Genomic DNA, 19,556 nt, shown 5'->3' with positions numbered 1-19,556 from the left:
TAATACCCTTGTTATTCATATCGGACTTCAAATTTCCCGCTCGGTTGATTTTAGGAAACAAAGAACTTAATCGGTTTCTTTTGTTTCCGCTTTGAATAAAAGAATGCAAAGAACGCCGACGCGTTTTTTGCTTAAGGTTTTTCTTCAAAATGAAGCAGAAATTTGCGAAAAAAAATACAGGGCAATGTTTTTCTATTAAATCAAAGACCACATGCAAAAATTCAGCTCATTTGGATGACATTTAAAAAATGACCAAAATCGTCACTTACGATAGTTTTGCATAAAACCCTTCAATTGTGGGTCAGTCATGATCAGCTGTAAAGGTGAAATAATGTCCTTACCACAAAAAAATGATAGCGATAATGATAACAATCAGTGTTACAGCGAGTTACATAGTTATATTTCTGGCACGCCTAATTTACACTTGTCTAACTTTCGTTTCATTTTCTTACGCTACGCCTTTCACACCTTTCGCCCCCACACCCTTATAGATCATTATGAATGTAAATAGCCTTTTTTGTCACTTCTTTTTTTAAAGCCAGTTTCTTTGCATAAGTTTTTTAATGTGCGCTTTGTTTTCAGTGTTTATAGTTTTGTTTTGTCATTTATTTTCGGTTGTTTCTCAGTTACCTTTTCCATGTCATCGATTGTAGTATTTTTAACATCTTTTACTTAATCTTTGTCTTTACAAGAACCATTCTGGTACGGGTGTATTACTGTCGGGATGCGTTTTGTAAAGGTGAACTCAAAACTAATAAAGTAGAGTGGTGAGTGAACTAGCAGCAGCTACAACCAGTTTAAAAAGAGAAGGGAAAAAAGGGGCTACTGAATTATGGGAAAAGGAGTTGTTTGGCCAATTCTTCTGGCAAACAGAAAATGTTGCAAGCGAAGCCAATAGACCCAAATAAGTTAAAATTAAAAACGTATACCAGCACTAGAAAGAGCACTTTTACTTTAGTAACCCTGCAAAGTTTCAGCATATGAGGTGTACAAATACCAGCTGAGAAAATGTAAGTTGAAAAATGGAAAATTTACAGAGCTGACGTTTGTTTGACTGGGGGTATGACGTATATCCCCAGTCATACAAACGTCTGTAAATTTGTCAAATTTCAACTTAAATTTCCTAATTAACAAATCGACGGCAGTTTTCTATGGTCTATACTCTTATAGACCATAAAATGACGTCAAAAAATGTTCAAAACTCAAGTGGAACCACAAGCCGCAGGCGACTGGTTTCACGGCCAAGTTTTGGATATTTTATGGCGTCATTTTATGGTCTATAAGAGTATAGACCATAGAAAACTGCCGTCGATTTGTTTTTTACAATAACATGGAAAAAGTATGAGCGGCATTGACTATTTTTTTCGTTGAGAAAGCGCGCGCGTTACATCTGACGTCATTTTATTGTCTGTACTCTTATAGACAATAGCTACGAGCCACTCAGCACGCGAGAATTTGGACAGTTATCGTAAAAGCTGATATAACACCTAATATGCTGAAACTTTGCAACAATGCGGGCTAAAAGTGCTGGGACAGTAAACGCAATAGCAGCAAACTTCGCAGTAATTCCCCCCTCCCCCCCAAACAATGTTGAACTGGGTGGGTTGAACAGACGTTACACAAGCAAAATAAGTGTCGATGTTCGCTAAGATCTTTTCAACATTGCCTGGGGGAAGGGGGGGAGGTGGAGCTGTAGGTAAAGGGTCATAATAATGACGGGGAGAGTAAAACACGCAAATTTGAAAGGAATCCAGCAACTGTCCCAAGGACATCTGTCCTCCATTGTCTGAGGTTGACTTGGGGAGAGGAAATAACAACTACCCTGTATTTGCATTTAAGACCCTGTAAAATATTGTATCCTGCAATGGAAAATGTGATACTGTTGGTAAAATCGGTCTTTACGCATCGCAAGGTACGTCCAAATCATTTCGTCAGGGTACATTGATAACAGAGTTCAGTATAATTATTTCCTAAAACATGTTGATAACAACTTCCTGTTTTTAGTAGGTTCTGGTTTTTCAAAGATATCTGTGTTTTTGCTTTTAGGAGATTGAAAACACTCATAGGATGCACAGTTTTAAGGCAGAAACTGAATAACAAGTTACCCTGACAAGGCATGCGATACCCCTGGCCTTTGGCTTTTTTTGGCAGCCCATTCCTTCCCAGGCCCCACGCGTATTAACTGTTGTAGGCATGCGAGGCATCTGCTCTAGAGAGCGAAATGGCTGAAATTTTTTTATTTAGAAGCGGGAAGGCAACGAATTTGAACCCTGCGACCGGTTCTTTTGCATGGATTGGGGCTGAAGAGGCGGAGGTAATATTTGTCAATGATTTTCGCTGGCACCCACAAGTCATCGCCTGGGCGGATCTTCTACAGGCTTTAGAAGGTGACATTGTTCATTTACCAGCCCCGAAAAATGTCTGCAGCAGGGATATTATAAGAACTTGCCGGAGATACCCCGTTCTTTGCGACATCTGATGCGCCACTTGTTTTGGTGAAAGCCGGCTCCGCCGACCACGTAAATACGGAAATGATGAATTCTCGATGGGCGTTTTTTCACTTTTGGAAGCAAATCCCACAAGCCGAGTAAGAGGAATTGCTTCCCTTTGGCTTTTATTTTGCCAAATTTATTTTAGAAAACGCCGTTAGAGATCACAGCAATTGATATACATGCCATGTAATTGGCATGATGCGTGACTTTCAATGGTCGTTTACGTTTCAATAAGTGTTACAGTTCTCACCTACAGTTCTCACCCTCACAAACTAATTTGTAGATGCTTTGGTTGTACACACGGCCACAAAATATGCCTTTCAGTTGTGTTTGTCATATTTTCATTGTAAAGGGCATGTTTTAGTTGAGAGGTTTACATCACTACACTATTTCTTCAACAGTTCTTGCCTTAAAGGGATGTTTGAAAGGATTAATTTAATTACATTTCCTTCGCTGTTCAGGGCGAGAACTGTTGCAAATAGCTTGGTGGCTTTACTATTTACGCAGCAACAACCACAGTGCATTAGGAACAAACGTTCATTACCGTTTAGACACAGCCTGATGATGACTCAGTTTTCATAGCCGAGAAATTTCCACTAAAGTAGCCGAGAACTGAACGGGAGCATTGTAAATTGAACATTTGTAGATCACGACTCGGTGTCACGCAATCTATTGTTATGTTTGTATCGGCCGTATGTTCGTAGATACCACGCTAAAGCCTTCTTCTGAGGGACTATTTCCTGTGTATAAGCCATTATACTTGCAGGCGTTCCACCGGAAAAGTTAGCAAGATACGAGCTATAACTATATCAAGCATTTTCTTTAACGACAATGATTTTCGAACGCAAAATGATTACGTCACACTCACGAACTGCCTATGTTGAGTCCGCCCGCACGTGCTTAAACTTAGTGAAAATGTCCTGTATCATTGCACCAAATATATCATACTACCTTGCGAAGTTCCATTCCGAGGTTATAATGAACTTTTCTTCACTCCTCACAATGCTTGGGCTACTTTTGTGCGAGGAGTGATTTTCAGACAATGCGGGCTAAAAGTGCTGGGACAGTAAACGCAATAGCAGCAAACTTCGCAGTAATTCCCCCCTCCCCCCCAAACAATGTTGAACTGGGTGGGTTGAACAGACATTACACAAGCAAAATAAGTGTCGATGTTCGCTAAGATCTTTTCAACATTGCCTGGGGGAAGGGGGGGAGGTGGAGCTGTAGGTAAAGGGTCATAATAATGACGGGGAGAGTAAAACACGCAAATTTGAAAGGAATCCAGCAACTGTCCCAAGGACATCTGTCCTCCATTGAAGGTTACTAATTAAAAGTAAAGGTGCTCTTTCCAGTGCTGGTATCAGTTTTTCATTCAGTTCAATTTTAACTCTTTCAAATCTGTTGCTGCCATTTTGGAGAAGGGTCTATTCTTCCAGCAAACAGAAAATGTCACAAGTGAAGCTAGTTGGGCATGGCTACTAAAAGGGACACCTTAAAAAGGAAACAGAAGGCTTGATAACGGCCGCTCAAACTCAGTGGCTGAGAACAAAAGCAATAAAGGCGAGGATAGACCAAAAGCGGGGGAGGAAAGTTGAGCTAACACTAAAGAGACTAGGTTAAGTTTCAGATGCACTGTTCCTGAGGGGTTGACAAAAAGTAGACAAACCTGTTCTAATTTTATCAGAGAATTTTCCACTTGCCACGTCATAGCCTGGAATAAAATCCATAATATTAATAATTAAATAGTGTAAAGCAATAACGATAAATACATTAATTTAGGTCTCTGCCCATTTTCGCCACTAATGTACAGTGCTTCTTTGTTATCATTAAGTAATCTGCAAGTGTAACCAACTGGATCAGATATCAGTGTTTCAAAAGTAGAAGGGGAATGATTGATTCTCTCATGCCATGTGCGCTTAACCTTGGGATATCAATTCACTCTTCTAGAATTTGTTGTAATTACTCGCCTTTGTTATTGTTTTCAGTTTTGACGGGAATTTCAAGTATAATAAATCCATTGGAATCCATGCTTGGATTCTCTGTCGTTTAATATAAACCTTCTCTCCATTCACAATGTTGGTCAGAAACTAGCGAAACCTGATACCAACATCTGCGCCCTTTACAGGTAACATACTTTTGACACCCAATGGGTCATTCCACGATGCTCTGTTCAACCTCACTATGAAAATGAGGCTTAATTCATGCATAGTTTTTATTATAATCATTCATAATTTGCAAACAAAACTAATTTTCACATAAATAAAGCTTTGCAGTTAGCCTCGCTTTCATTATGAGGTTCATTAAGCAACTCGAAATTTCCTACTGAAAACTGCTCTTTCTCGCTGAATGCAGGAATAAACACTGGACATCACAACAGAATACCAGGCTGACAGAATACCATATGTAACAGAGCTCCATGCAGTATTAATGCAAGGTATTATGGCAAGCAAAGCTTCAAACCAAATTTAATCTGGATGAGAACTCTTAAAGGTACAAAGATATTTTCCTACTAACTTAAGTTTTTTACCTACCCATGTAGTCTTGAAAGTCAATTTGATCTTGCGAAGATTTGAGAAATTTGTTCTCTGTATATGTGATCATACCACCTGAGGAAAAAGAGGTCAAAGAGAGTTTGTAACTACATTGACTTTTGTATATACTTATCAAACAAGAAAAAGTAATGTCAAAACTCAAGGTGCACAGTGTGTCCGTGTGCACAATAAAAGTTTAATGTGCGGTCCAAGAAAAGTACAGTAATATCCAAACCTATACCTGCCATGGAAATTACCCGTTCCAAAAGTTAATGGATACTGGGAACAAGTTTTAAAATTTTCATTCAATCAGAAATTGGAGTCCATCACAAGAAAGGGTGCATTTCAAGGCGGCGTTTCATGTTCCATGCGGTTTACTTGAGAAAAAATCTATTCAACGGAAAACAATAAACTCACAATAGGCTATAAGATGCTATTGTGTTTGGGCCTTGTCCTTTTGACCGCGGGAAATATTCAACCTAGGTTTCGTCTCGTGAACCGCGCGGTTTTGTCTCGTGAACCGCACGGTTTCGTCTTGTGAACCACGCGGGCCTTCACGCGTTCTGCCCTTGCGGTTCACGCGTGCCAATGTGCATATGGATTTAGGCGGTACTGTACACTAAAAGAAGTCAGTTTACCAAACATGAAAGACTTTCAAAAATTGGAAAAATTAGAGGCTTTGTATGGATATGGGGGATGCCATCTCAGAATTAGAGACATTTGTATGGAATTTGATCTTTTAGTGGTCACAGCCCGATTACTATGCAATGAAACAACCAAACTTGGTAGACTTGCTAATTTTTATGTGATCTTTCTGTCAATGGGATTCATTTCCTCATATGACGCATATTGAACGATGTGTAAACTAGGGCCCAGTCCCTTTATGAACTTTGAAACGGGCAATTCTAAGGGACTGGGAAACTTACAAGTCTGTCGTTAAAGCCATGAAAGGATCCTAGACTACCCCAAAGTATCTTTAATTAACAATGACTGGAAATACGTGACTCACAAAACCTCGCGAAGCTGGGGCTGGGTGGAAAGCCCTCTGAACTCGTATTGTAGCATCGAATGAGGAGATTAAAAGGTTTCTGAACATAGCAACTATTTTGATGAGCATGGTCTTTTCATAGTTCCACAGGCTCGTGGTTGAAATCTGTTTCTGACATGACGAAATGTACAAGGGGCCGTGCAGCATTGTCGTGTTCGATGAATTTATTTCCTACGGAAAATTATTTTACTGCTGACACGAAACGTGTAATTTCTTCAATGCAATCTTTCACAACAAAGGTTTCTGGAGAAAAGGAAAAAGATTCTGCAGTGAAATTTTCCATCCGGTGAAATTTAATCCGGCACTGAACGGAAAACTTTCCCGATGTGTGCAAATTTTGCTCCAACAAACTCCGTCTGACGCCAGTGTGTCTCCCAAACCTGTTGCTGCCTAGCAACCTTCCCTTTGTCTGACGTCATTCATCCTTTTATTGCGCACTGTTGCCAGGCAACAGCATGGACATCTTCAAAGACATATTATAAATATATTTTCTGCTCGAATTCGCTCAGCTTAGCTCCCGAGCGCTGGCCTTTGGCCCAACAAATTTTTTAACCTCGCTACTTGAGGAATGATTATATATACCTCAACTGCAATAGCCATTTTCTCATACATTGAAATTCAAGATTCAAGATTCACCTGGACTACTGTTACCCATTGCTGCTCAATCCATAATAATAATAATAATAAACAATAACTTTTAATTTATCCTCGGCAGTGTTTGTAGCACATTATTAGTGCTACTGGAGCTGAGCATTAAACTTCACAAAGCCGGAAAAAATTTAAATTGAACATACACCTGTAATGTGGTCAAAAATCCTAACCCGCAGGAGTCAGACAAGCTGGCTTTTTATGAAGAGCTGGACAGGAATACCAAGGAACAACCTTTAAAAGCTATCGTTCAAAGCAGGACTTGACCCAGGACCCCCAGATTTCTGAAATCCGGACTCCTAAACACTTGGCCACCCAGCTTCCCCTCCCCCTCAATCCCTACCAAACTTCTTATTGAATTAGCAATACCAAGGAACGCCTTAAAAACTATCGTTCAAAGCGGGACTTGACCCGGGATCTCCAGATCTCTGAAGTCCGGAGTCCTTACTACTTGGCCACCCAGCCTCCCCTCCCTCACCCCACCCCACCCCTGCCAAACCTCATGGAATTAGAGGGTTTAAAATCAAGCATTTTCACAGGGCGACATGTAGGGATTTGGGCTCCACAATACCACCAGGCACCTCACCTCTCCAATTCGCTGTTCCGACTGTTCCCATAATCAGGTCAAACCCATCATCTGTATACTTGGCACTGAATCCTGCTTGACAGTATCCATAGTAATTGTTGCCATGTTTCTCTGAGATGGCAAGAATATTTCAGTCTCACTTTTAAGTTTCCAGGGGATGCATAGCCAAGAATATATTCATACCAGGCAAAATATTGGTTGGGGGTACTCTTTCTTTGAAAATCTTTCTATCATGAATGTTTGAGAGCCAATTGCGCTAAAACTTAACAAAGATACTGGGGAATATAATACAAGTACATTGAATGGATTGTGCTTTTTGGCAATACTGTAAGCTGCTACTAACAGTTTTTGTTTAAACACGGTTTTGGGTTCAAGTTTTCTCCTCAAAAAGAACACGGAGAAACTTGATTTTTCCACACAATGATCAGTCAAAACCAGCTCTCAGTTTGTGCCATATCTGAATCCAATTTTTTTTTCAAGTTTCATTGAAAGTTATTAGCTTAAGGGCGCAAAAATTATCCTGCTAGAATTAGAAGCCTTCAATCTTCCCTTCTAAAGGTTATTTAAAATTCAGGGAAAGATGTAATTATAGCAATCTACAATACACCTTAAGTTTACTTCTCTGCCATATCAACTGACAAAATTCTCCATCCACACTTAGTCTATTTTCTGCTGGAGGGTGAGCTGATTTGCCAAAGAAAACCACAGATTTTCCTTAAAACTAAATCCAAATTTCCAAAGCGACTTAAACGCCTTCTGGACAGATATTCTCTGAAATGAACCATGGGTGTTGCTAACTTTACCTTCGAGACAAGGATCTAGAATGCCGCCACTTTGTGCCACTCCTTGAAGATCTGAAGTAAGACGAAAACACCTTCCCAGAAGCCAACGGAAATGTAAATCACCGTCTTTCGTAGTAATGGGCACCCCACGATAAATATACCTGGGGGCACAGGCCTGCAAGAGGAAGATAACGGAAATCCATGGGACTGTACTGTAGCTTAATTTGAGCAACGGTGCATAATTAATTTCAGGACGTAACCAATCGATGAAAATTGATGATCGGAAAAGCAATCGATCAATTGAAACCAATCAATTGGTATCAGCCAATCAATGACCAATCGATAATCACACAAAAGTGTTCACAAATCATCAATTGCCATCGATTGGGCTTTAAAATTATTTCCTGATCAAATAGTTTACTGCTCTGTCCCATCAACTGAATAGTTACATCATCCCGAGATTTGACCAAGATCCGATGAAACACATTTTATCACTATGCCTCATAGCATGCACTGTAAAACAACATTTAATCTACATGTATTACTCCTAGTTGCTCTGGATTTTCCAACAGATCTCTGCCAACACACTGACAAGATAGAATAGTCCACCACTAATATTTAGTTCTATCTAGAATATTCACATCACACCAAGTTGAGATCACGTTGTGATTGAACACTCCGTCATACACAACGTACAACAATCGATGGCAATCAATAGCAATTAATTGATTGATATTGATAACCGATGAAAATCAATGCCAATCGATGACAATCAAGAATCACACCAACCTGGATGATCCATTGTTCATTGATTATCAATATCAATCAATTAATTGGCATCGATTGCCATTGATTGTCATTGATAGTCATCAATCATCAATTTCATCGATTGGTTACGTCCTGTTAATTTATTTGGTGTTACAGTCGAACCTGTATTAAGCGGCACCATATTAAGCGGTCACCCTCTATTAAGCGGTCAGTTGTCAAAGTCCCGAAAATTATTTCCCTTATTTACTGTAATCCTGACCTGTATTAAATGGTCACCTCTATTAAGCGGTCGAGGTCACCCTATACTAAGTCCCAGCGAGCTGTTTCTATTGTCTTGACCTGTTTTAAACAGTCACCTTGTAAAAGGAAACCACTTAAATATGGTAACAAATAGCATGCCAGGCAATTGAGCTTCTAAGGAGCTGCACAATCGTGGCGTTAATGTTTCACTAGTCTGTTTCAATACCATGCTCTCCTTTATCATACCATTTTATTGCCAAACTTTCTTAACCAAGTAAGTGATGTATTCTGTGCAGCCTGTATTCAGCGGTCACTTAGCCATTCCTTGAGGACGATCGCTTAATACAGGTTCAACTGTATGTTGTTTCTTTGTCAATAGGAACCTTCAGATTAGACTCCTGTTAAGTTACAGTTAATAAGTATGTGATATATGATGATTCAGGTAAGTCTAGACATCCTGAGAAGGACTGTTTGAGGTGACACTGATTGAGGTTGTGACGTTAACCTGAGTAGAAGTTATCTTCAGAGTCAAGTTAATTGTGGGTGGAACATCAGTAGAATGGTATAAATGTCTAAAAACTCACCAATCACATTTTACTGACAGTCTCACTGACAAATGACGGACCGATAACATCTCGACTTCGTTAACCAATCAAGTTAACAACCAGAGACATTTATACCGTTCTACTGATGTTTCACAACTTATTTGACTCTAAAGATGACTTCTTCTCAGAAGGGAGGTGTGAATAAGGCCAAATTGTTCCACCCAAAAAAGTCCAGTTAGACTTGAGCTTGGGCGCCTTAATCCATTTGTCAGAACTGACTGGGTCGACTGACCAGTTTGTAAACAATTTGAAGGATAAGTTAAATTATCCTTGTCCTTCAAATTTTTTCATAAGAGTGGCTGTACCACCATATCAGTTTTTGAGTTATTATTTTTCAAGATTTTTCAGCACCATACTGCACCTTCAAAATGAGACATAAATTTAAAAAAATTTACAGGCTGGGTAGTATAGCTGGCACTCCTGGACACAAAAGAGTACATTTTTAGTTCAAAATCAAAAACTGTCCCTTTTTTCAACATAAAAATCAAAACCCTGGGTTTCACTTTTAGTCAAACTCAAGAACAGTCCTTACCAAAATCTTACACCTCCAAAACGTCATCACAAACTTTTCAAACCAAATAAGGTCCTCAGTTTGCTAATTTCAACCCCAAAAAGGTGTTTACATTTCCCCATCACCACTGTAATTACTACTGCAGGTACACCACAATGACCCCACTCCCCACGTGTGCACATGCTTTATTAATAATTTAAAACTGAATAACTGAGTAATGCAAGTCCAGAGTTTTGATTGGCACAAAAGGGCAATGCATGAACAATCAGTTTGGCATTATACACGTGCCTAATGCTTGAAAAATTAAGCTGCTGCAAAAAAACTATCTTCTGGCCTCCTTACAAAGTAAAATTAACAGCAAGGGTTGAAGCAAGTTTTTCCTTGATTTTCTTAATAAAACAATGCCCAGCTGCCAAACATATTGATCAGCCTGTGATTAATACAAGTCTCCATGTTCCTGCTTATTACCACAGTGCAATCACTTTTGCGGTGGAATAATCATTCTTTGTAGTATTTCACTCAACAAAATCGCGGGCATGATCACACGGCTGCAGTGTGACTGTCCGTTCAAAATCATGCAGTAATGTCAAGATGATATATGCTTTAATTGAGGTGTGTACAATTACGCCTACTTTTTTACATGCGCTCACTTATAATGTATTTATTCAATTCTTAACTGCCAATTAACCTTCGAATGAGAGCCCACCCTGATTCAAGCCCAAAAAGTTAACATGCACCCACCCCATCCCCTCCCTCTTTGGTGTTTACAACTGAATTGACTAAAATAAAAGTTAAATAAGTACATGTAGTAAACAAACAAGTGACACCAAGAAAAAAAAGGGATTCGATAGCTGATGGAAATTAAACAACACAATAGTCATACCAGTGCTTTATCTCTGCCAGTACTGTAAATTGTGCCTCCCAGCCACTGTCCACTCTTCTCTTCTATATAATACCCCTGGTCCATCTGCGAAACTAACACAATAATTCAAAAGCAGACACTGTGAATTTGCGGACTGAAGAGAAAATCTTTAAACATTTCTTTGCAGCACAATCTTCCTGGCCTGCACCGCCAGCTGAATCAATCCAGTAAAAGCCGTCTGTGAATTAGAGTCACTTTTGAAATCCCCACTACCTGAAGTCATTACACAAACATCCTGCATACTGCTAGGATTGGAATGTTAGAAGTATGCAGGATGTTTGTCCCATGAACCTAGTATACTGTAACTTAATGGCCTTAGCTCCCACGAGTATCTTGTAGTTCAGTGGTAGAACATCGGAGCTGGAAGGTCTTAGGTTTGACTCCTGATAAGAGCTCTCAGATTTTTTTTCCCAAGTATGCCTATGTCACTTATTGAATAACACATCATCCTTCCACCTACTTTTATAAGAAACGTATGGGGACAGGATAGGAGAATCTGTTCTCTGATATAAGGGGTTAATGCTCTGATTCAGAGATGAAATAATGCAAGATATGCAGATGACAAAATCAAGGCACAAGTATCAGAAGAAGACACAGGCACATACTTACCGCTGTTATCAATGTTAATAACATTGCATAATCCTTTAGGATATGGACATCTGTATACTGCTCCATATCGTATTCTATTCTCACCATTGCTTCCACTTACATTACTGAGTGGCGCTCCAACCATAGCCCTTTAAAAAGAAGAACAATGTTTGGTAAATGTTTAGCTTGGCTCAAACCTCCAGGAGAAATATGCTTCCTATTCTAATAAAAATCAAAGATTAGGGAGTGCATTCCATGATCTCGATCCCAGGCTCTCCCCCCTTTGCCAAGTTGGTGATGATGTCATCTGCCCATGTAAATTATGCATAGGATGCCAGATACAGGTTCCAAGATCCATTCATTCGTTGATCCATTGCTGGTCCCTTACAATCTCAACTCCAACCTGTGTTAGGAGTGCGTCCTTTCTACGAAAAATGCGAAACGTGATGGCAAGGTGCAAATAAGGCAACAATATTAAAAACTTTTGCAGGATGCCCATTAAGGCCCCTTCAAAGACTTCACGGAGCCGAAGTTTTGGTAATATTAGCTATCGGGAAGTCCTGTAAGTGTTGAATACATGAGGTCGAGCATCCTGAAAGCCTTATTGAAAGCAACATTCATTGATAATTCCCAGATCTGGAATTATCTATTATTAATTATGAATATACATAGACAAGGTATTGGTGAAAGAATTCATATTATGGAATTACATGTAAATCCACACTTTTCACCATTCAATGTTATTGAATCATTATACATTTATAACTGCAGGTATACTTGACTTGCAACAATTTTTCAGTTCACATTATAACGCAGTAACTTCAAAACTTCACTGACTTTTGATCAGGCTCAGTCAAAAACAAAATGCTTCAGGATCAATGACGTCGGAAAACGCTCCCACTTTATGCAAATGTGATGTCAAGAGAAAGCGTATCATGTATATACAGGAATATTGGACTGTCTAATAAAAAATTATCATAAAGAGGATCTTTCCATTTACAGCTGAAGCCATATTGTTTATACTTTTAAAACAGTAAACCAGAAACACAATACATTGCTATCTCCCCCATCAAAAAGTTGACGGAAATCAAAATTAGACACACACGAGAAGCGGGCAAACAAAACTCCATTTGATAAAACCTACATTTGGCCTAACAAGAGCCTTGTGAATGTTTTGGCCAGTGATTTAAATAAATTGGTACTTTTGAAGTACTTTTAAAACAAACATAACTTCTCCCAGCTGCCGAGTGATTGGCTATGACGGCATCTTGCAAACAAAGTACAGTGTATTGAAAGTTGATAACCATCAAACTGTATAGTACCATATATAGTTTTATATATACAATGAATCTGTTTTGACTGCACGGGTCAGCATTAAATGGCTTTCTTTTAATTAATAATAGATAACGACAAAAGTAGACTTTTCAATGCTTCAGCTGCTCTATTAGCGTCTTTTATAATTTACGTCTATTAAACAATAGCAATAATTAACTCTAAGCTGGAACCAAATCAAAACAGAATTTACAAACCACAACAAAAAACGTCGATCAAAATGCAAATATGCCAATCGTATCTTGATCCTGCTATTTAAGGGAAAGAAAAATACAGATTTCCACACAGCCTCATCATAAGGATTAAGCTCACACAAACATGAAACAAGCATGCGGAATCTTACCAAATATAGGACGTCTTTTGTTGCCTGAAAAGTTAATTTTTGTTTTCACTTGAATCACTCTTGACATCAATCCATAGAATTGGCAGGTTGTCCAATTTCTCGAAAAATGTATGAATACTTTCGTTGCTAAAATAAAAGTTCTGCTTATCATTCTAAAATAATAAGCTGCTTTAATACTCAGTAAATTCTACAATTTGACCCCCAAAATACGGAGAATTAAACTACAGCGGGGAAGAATTGAATGATAATCGATATTTATTAAAATGTTGTAAATATGGCGAAAGCAAACTACTTAAATATAAGCTTTTAAAGTGCATATATTTTTCTAAGCTGTATGGGGCTGTGCTAATAACATCCTCACTATAATTCTCCCGGCAAATCAAAATCGAAGATATGTATAATACGCATTCAGATAATCAAGTGAACCCGCAAGCATACATATGCATCACACAGGCAGCTCGAGTATGAAATCAAGCGCATTCTAAATTACTATAAACTTACATGAATTATACACTTACCAGTAATTGTTCCCAAATTGATGAAGGGCCACCGAATATCCAAAATATTTACTTTTCACTGGTCCATCGAAGACGACAGCGCTTCCCAAATCGATGTTAAAGCCAAACGCCCCAAAAGATTGAAGTAAACAGAAAATTGAAGAGCTGGTCAAAAGCATGTCCAACATCATGTTGACTTTGCACTGGAGTGATCACACAATTCAAGCCTCAATTATTTGAAACACGGTTATATCAGATAGCGATCTTTCTGCATAAACTACATAAACGGAAGGTACATTGATTTGACGACTGTGAAGGATGGGCGGATTAATATGTCTCGATCGGCTCGCTTGTCTTGAGGACGTCCGCTTGGCCTTGCCTTTCGAGTCTACGTAATTCCGTGACTAGGTTAGAAACCAAAACAATAATTATTCCTTCGAGAAGCCACGAAAGAGAAAATGTTTCTTTCCAGCAGGAGAGAAAAATTATTCCGGTTAACTATTTCTAACCAGAACTACGACCCAGAACTAAAGGACTTTGAAATTCCTTCACACAATCGAGCTCTAGACGTCATCAGGCCTGGATCACGCTTGACCCCGCCCCAGCCCCATTGAAAAATTGTCAAACTTCCTGAGCGTTACTTGGTTTCCGGTAATTAAAACTTCACGTATCTATATATACGGCATCCGCAACGAAATTTTTTCACTGTTTTATCAGGTTGTACATACCAAGAGCCTAAAAAAATTTTTTGTTTTAGCGCACCTTGGCTTAGTGCAGTTTAGTTCCCTGGCAAGCTGAGACGTACAAAGGTGAAGTTTTAATCGTAGCTTTCCGCGGGGAGACTGGGCTTGAATTAGCCAGGCTCAATACAACATTTACTTCCCAGCTTGTAGAGGGTAATGTCACATCCAAAACTAATAGTCAAGAGCGCCTTTCAACTGATTGTTTCAACCAAAGTGCTCTGTCTTATGACAGCAGACTCAAACAGCGCAATGAATCAACCAGAGAGAATTCGAAGCAAATGTGTAAGAATCATCAAGCGCGAGAAAAGGATTGCGAGCGAGTTGCGATCGTTTGCGATGCGATATTTGCGAAAGTGGCGAAGTTTTGAAAATCAATCCCCTAGCGCAGCAAAGCAAATAAATACGACATTCAATTGAAAACCACGCTATAGCGGCCATTAACAGTATTGCTTTCCTTGGTCCTAGCTTACACATTGTTCAAATTGTGTCATATGAAGAAAAGAATCCCATCAAGCTAGAAATATTACACAAAAATTTATAAGTTTACCAAGTTTGGTATGTTTCATAACGTTGTGACTAGGCTGTGTCAAAGGTCAAAGGTTGCCCAAATTCCATACATATGTTTCTAATTCTGAGATGGCTTCCCCCAAATCTGCCACATATACAGTCTCTGATTTTTCCGGGATTTGAAAGCCTTCCCGTTCTACATGGTACGGTTTTAATCTAACGACAGAAACTCAAACTTGGTAAACTATTAAAGTGCCCCTGGGACGAAAATTTCACTTTCCATCTTTTTGCATTTTCGTGTAGAATATGACCTCCTTACTCATGTTACCAAATTTCAATCCTTTACGGCGATTGGAAGTATTTTTTTTTTTTTTAGCTTTTTATTCGAGATTTCACGGCCGCCATTACTTGGCCTTGTTCCGGAAGTTAAGGCTCAAATTACAGGAAGTGACGTCATTGGCTCAACACGAAAAATTCCACATGGCTAATTTTCATATGGATTCTACTTCATAAACTGCATTCTGCTGTTATTTAGTTCGCAATAGCAGAATACAAACTATGTACGCTAACGTGTAAGGGACCGTTCATTTTTTATGAGCAGGGGGGGGGCTGGTGGGATTTGGTTAATTGCCACTACGAAACTGTATGACCCCCCCTAGCATGCAATTTTTTTCCACATGGCCCCCCCCCCCAGCAGAACTATTTTTTTCTGATGACCCCCCCCCCCCTTCCCGCCCAACCAGAAACAAATCATACTCCTAACTTTAACAAAACGCTTATGTACTGTTTATATCAAAGATAAACGTAATTGTTACTGTGATTTCTTTACAGTACTATTAACAAGTAACCGTTCTCTACTTAGGTAAAGATTTCTCTTGTTTAAAAAAACGTTTTATAGATAGCAACACGTTTACGGCAACGACAAACCCTAAATTTCCATTTCCGGTTTATTTTTTCTATACATACCTTCGAAATCACTGCTTGTTTGTTGATACCCTTTTGGCGAGCCAATTGCTCACAAAAGTGATGTCTCCCACCTTTAACTCGATCATCCATGGATCAGGAACAACGTGTATTCCACCAAACAAGAAGAAAGGTATAAAACGTGACACCAGTCTCAAACTACTCACTCCACTCAGGTAAAGTCCAAATCGCCCACCCTTTGAAGGCCAGGGGTGAGTTGCATAAAATTTAATGTCGGGCGTAACTGCTAACGCCAGACCTTCAGCCCAGTCACATTCAGTATTTAACGTCTGACGATAGCATTTACGCCCGCCGTTAAGTTTTATGCAACTCGTCTCAGACCTTTCACGTGAAATGCTCTATTCACTGGCCACAGAAAATGCTCAAATGCCTGGGTTATGCCGGGGGTGGGGGGGGGGGGGGGGGAGGGGAATGCTAAATTGATCGGGACAGAAGCCATCTTTCCCATTCTTACAAAATTCAACCAGATTTCCCCCTTAAGAAATTTAAAAGGGGGTAATATATTTTTGTCATTTTTTGTTGAAACTATTGAGTAAGGAAAGTTTTAAATTAGTTCTTCGTTTTGATATTCGACTGCCGACAGTTTTTCGTACCCACTTCCAGGGCACGGTACACGGTGAAATGTCTGGAGTGTGCCCGGAGGGGGGGGGGGGGGGGCGTTGTTGCAGACTTATTAGTAAGTAAATAAAATCATAAACAAATCAACTTTGTGTAACGAGGGTGAAACTTAACGGTCTGTTTCGTCTGACAAACCTGTGGCCCTCAGATTCTACACTCTAATTCGAATTGGAATTTGGAAATGTTGGTTTTTGAGGAGAAGGGAAAAACCGGAGTACCCAGCGGAAAAAACCTCTCGGAGCAAAGACGAGAACCAACAACAAACTCAACCCCACATATGACACCGATTCCGGGAATCTAGCCCGGGCCACGTTGGTCGGAGGCGAGTGCTCTCACTGTGCTAGCCCTGCTCCTCCTCGAATTGATCGTCGCAGTATGCGACGGTTTTCGACGTCTTCCTGTCGGAAGAATTATCTTATTCCTACCCTTCTGGAATTCTTAAGAAAAAAATGAAATTTATTTTAATTATTTCATTGCGCCAGCGGCACCTGAAAAACGGCTTTGGCACATATCCTCGCTGTTATTAAATTTTGCCACAGTTTTTATTAAATTTTACTGCGATCACGTAACTGAATCTTTGTCAGTATACAACGTAGTTAACCGATTCATGAGAAACATTGCACTTGTCTCTATTTTAAGACAAAAGTGCATGGCCACATGCCATTCAAAATGTATTCCATTTACTTTTTTACAATAACTGTCCAAATTTCCGCGCGCTGATTGGCTCGTAGCTATTGTCCATAAGAGTACCGACAATAAAAATGACGTCAGATGTAACGCGCGCGCTTTCTCAACGAAAAAATAGCAAATTTCCCTCGTACTTTTTCCATGTTATTGTAAAAAACAAATCGACGGCAGTTTTCTATGGTCTATACTCTTATAAACCATAAAATGACGCCATAAAATGTCCAAAACTTGGCAGTGAAACCACTCGCCTACGGCTCGTGGTTCCACTTGAGTTTTGAACATTTTTTGAAGTCATTTTATGGTCTATAAGAGTATAGACCATAGAAAACTGCCATCGACTTGTTAATTGGTTTTTAACTTACTTTTTAGCCAGTTTCGTGCATTCTTCATTGCTTCTTTCTGAGGGAATTTTACACTTTTTGTTCAGGCGGTGCTGCTTTTTTTTTATTACTAAAAACTTAATTCAATCGTCTTTTTTTTGTTCGTGAGCGTCGTATTGTAGTTGCCATATTTTCATTTTTAATTTCCCCGATTCAATAGCTGCATTACCGTAGAGTTAATTCTTTTCAGATTTTGTATTAATTCCTACTCTGCGGTGGATTTTGGTGCAATATATAATCACTTGTTCAGTCCTTTCCTGGCCTTTATGGTTCACCGGCCATAGCTTACATGGGAAGAACCAACGGAAAACATTTGCACCCTCTGAGTGTCGAATAATTAATAAGCACGGTAATAAATAGACATCACTGAGGTCTTCGATTCCACTCCATACAGTCGTCCCATGCAGTATGGCCAACTTCATCAGCATGAATTCCACAAACATTACCAGCAAGTCAACCTTCCAAACGCTACTATGGAAGGCGAAACGAAGATTATCGCTCTCGAAGTCAGTTATATCTTCACCATTATCATTAATAGCATCACTTGTCCCTTCACAGTTCTGCTCAACGCGTTGGTGATCATGGCCGTGAAAAGAAGACCAAGACTCCAGAGCAACGCTAACATCTTGTTGGCGTGCTTAGCGGCCACTGACGCATTGACTGGGGTACTGTCTCAGCCGTCGTTTGTCGCGTGGAAAATATCTCAGTTGATTGGGTTTTTCATCTCTTCCGGCCCATTCGGTGGTTTCGGCAACAACGCCTTCATCCGCGGCCTGTCTGTTTGTTCCAGTCTCCATCTTGTGCTAGTAACTTGTGACAGGTTGATAGCGATCAAATTTACCATGAAATACTATGAAATTGTTACGAAACAAAACATCAAGGTGGCTGTAATCTCGTGCTGGGTCTTCTATGTTTCTTGTGAGTTTTTCAAACGTATAAAAATCACAAGTAAGTTTTCTGATTTACTAGTAGCTGTAGTTCTTATAGCATGTATTCTATTTGTCGTTGTTTTTTATCTTGAAACTCGACGCCATAAAAAGATGATCAAAACTCAACAGCTGCTGCAAGACGAGGTGGACAGGTTTGCTAAAGAAAGCAAGGCACTCAAGACTACTGTGCATGTAATCGGCCCTGTCGCTTTGTGTTTCCTTCCAATGGGTTTTACTTTTTTGTCTTATTCGATGAAGTGGCCGGTCATTATCCCTGCACCGTGGATCCGTGCGCTTACTATGTTAATTCCCTTCTTAACCCGCTGATTAACTGCTGGCGTCAAAAAGAAATAAGGAAGTATGTAAAACTATTTAGAATGCAAACGCAGGACGTGTTTCCTGTAGACTGAGGTATGTGTAGAGTACAAGTGGCACTAAAGGAGAACATTTAAACAAAATACTTCAAATGTTGTCACCTGCCTCCCCAGATGGTTTTGTGGCCTTTTAAAAACATATTTGTGTAAATTAAAACAGTTTAATCTGTACGAGTGCTTTACGTGAGTTGAAAATTTAAGTTGCAGAAAGTTTTAGGAAACAGAATTTTATTCCCAGATTTTACTAGCTGTCGTTGGCTTTACGAAAAAGCTAGCTGACCTATTTCCGCATGTTAACGACATCTTTACCGCTTTGAAAACGAAATGAAATTAGTTTTCCAGTCCAACGAAATAATGAGCTAACATTTTCTCGAAGAAAATTGCAGATTTTATTTACGACTTAAATTTCTGAGGCCATTACTGTAATGGCATCCGAACAGG

The 19,556-nt window shown here is 39.4% G+C and overlaps 1 protein-coding gene across 2 annotated transcripts in view; it reads right to left on the bottom strand.

The window, feature by feature from the left end:
* Positions 1–14,469, bottom strand: part of LOC146483158 (integrin alpha-9-like) — a 56,545-nt gene extending 42,076 nt beyond the window's left edge. For both annotated transcript variants that reach the window (XM_085106363.1, XM_085106364.1), the window contains exons 1-7: positions 13,915–14,469; positions 11,743–11,870; positions 11,095–11,186; positions 8,109–8,262; positions 7,306–7,416; positions 5,024–5,098; positions 4,159–4,203 (exon numbers count right to left, since the gene is read on the bottom strand). In XM_085106363.1, the coding sequence (XP_084962489.1) occupies positions 4,159–4,203; positions 5,024–5,098; positions 7,306–7,416; positions 8,109–8,262; positions 11,095–11,186; positions 11,743–11,870; positions 13,915–14,084 (775 nt within the window). In that variant the 5' untranslated portion in view covers positions 14,085–14,469. The remainder of the gene's footprint in view (positions 1–4,158; positions 4,204–5,023; positions 5,099–7,305; positions 7,417–8,108; positions 8,263–11,094; positions 11,187–11,742; positions 11,871–13,914) is intronic.
* Positions 14,470–19,556: the final 5,087 nt, after the last annotated feature.

The sequence above is a fragment of the Pavona decussata genome, unplaced genomic scaffold (genome assembly GCF_977016875.1).
Source record: "Pavona decussata unplaced genomic scaffold, jaPavDecu1.1 SCAFFOLD_40, whole genome shotgun sequence".
NCBI lineage: Eukaryota > Metazoa > Cnidaria > Anthozoa > Scleractinia > Agariciidae > Pavona > Pavona decussata.
This window is presented reverse-complemented; position numbering and strand designations above follow the sequence as displayed.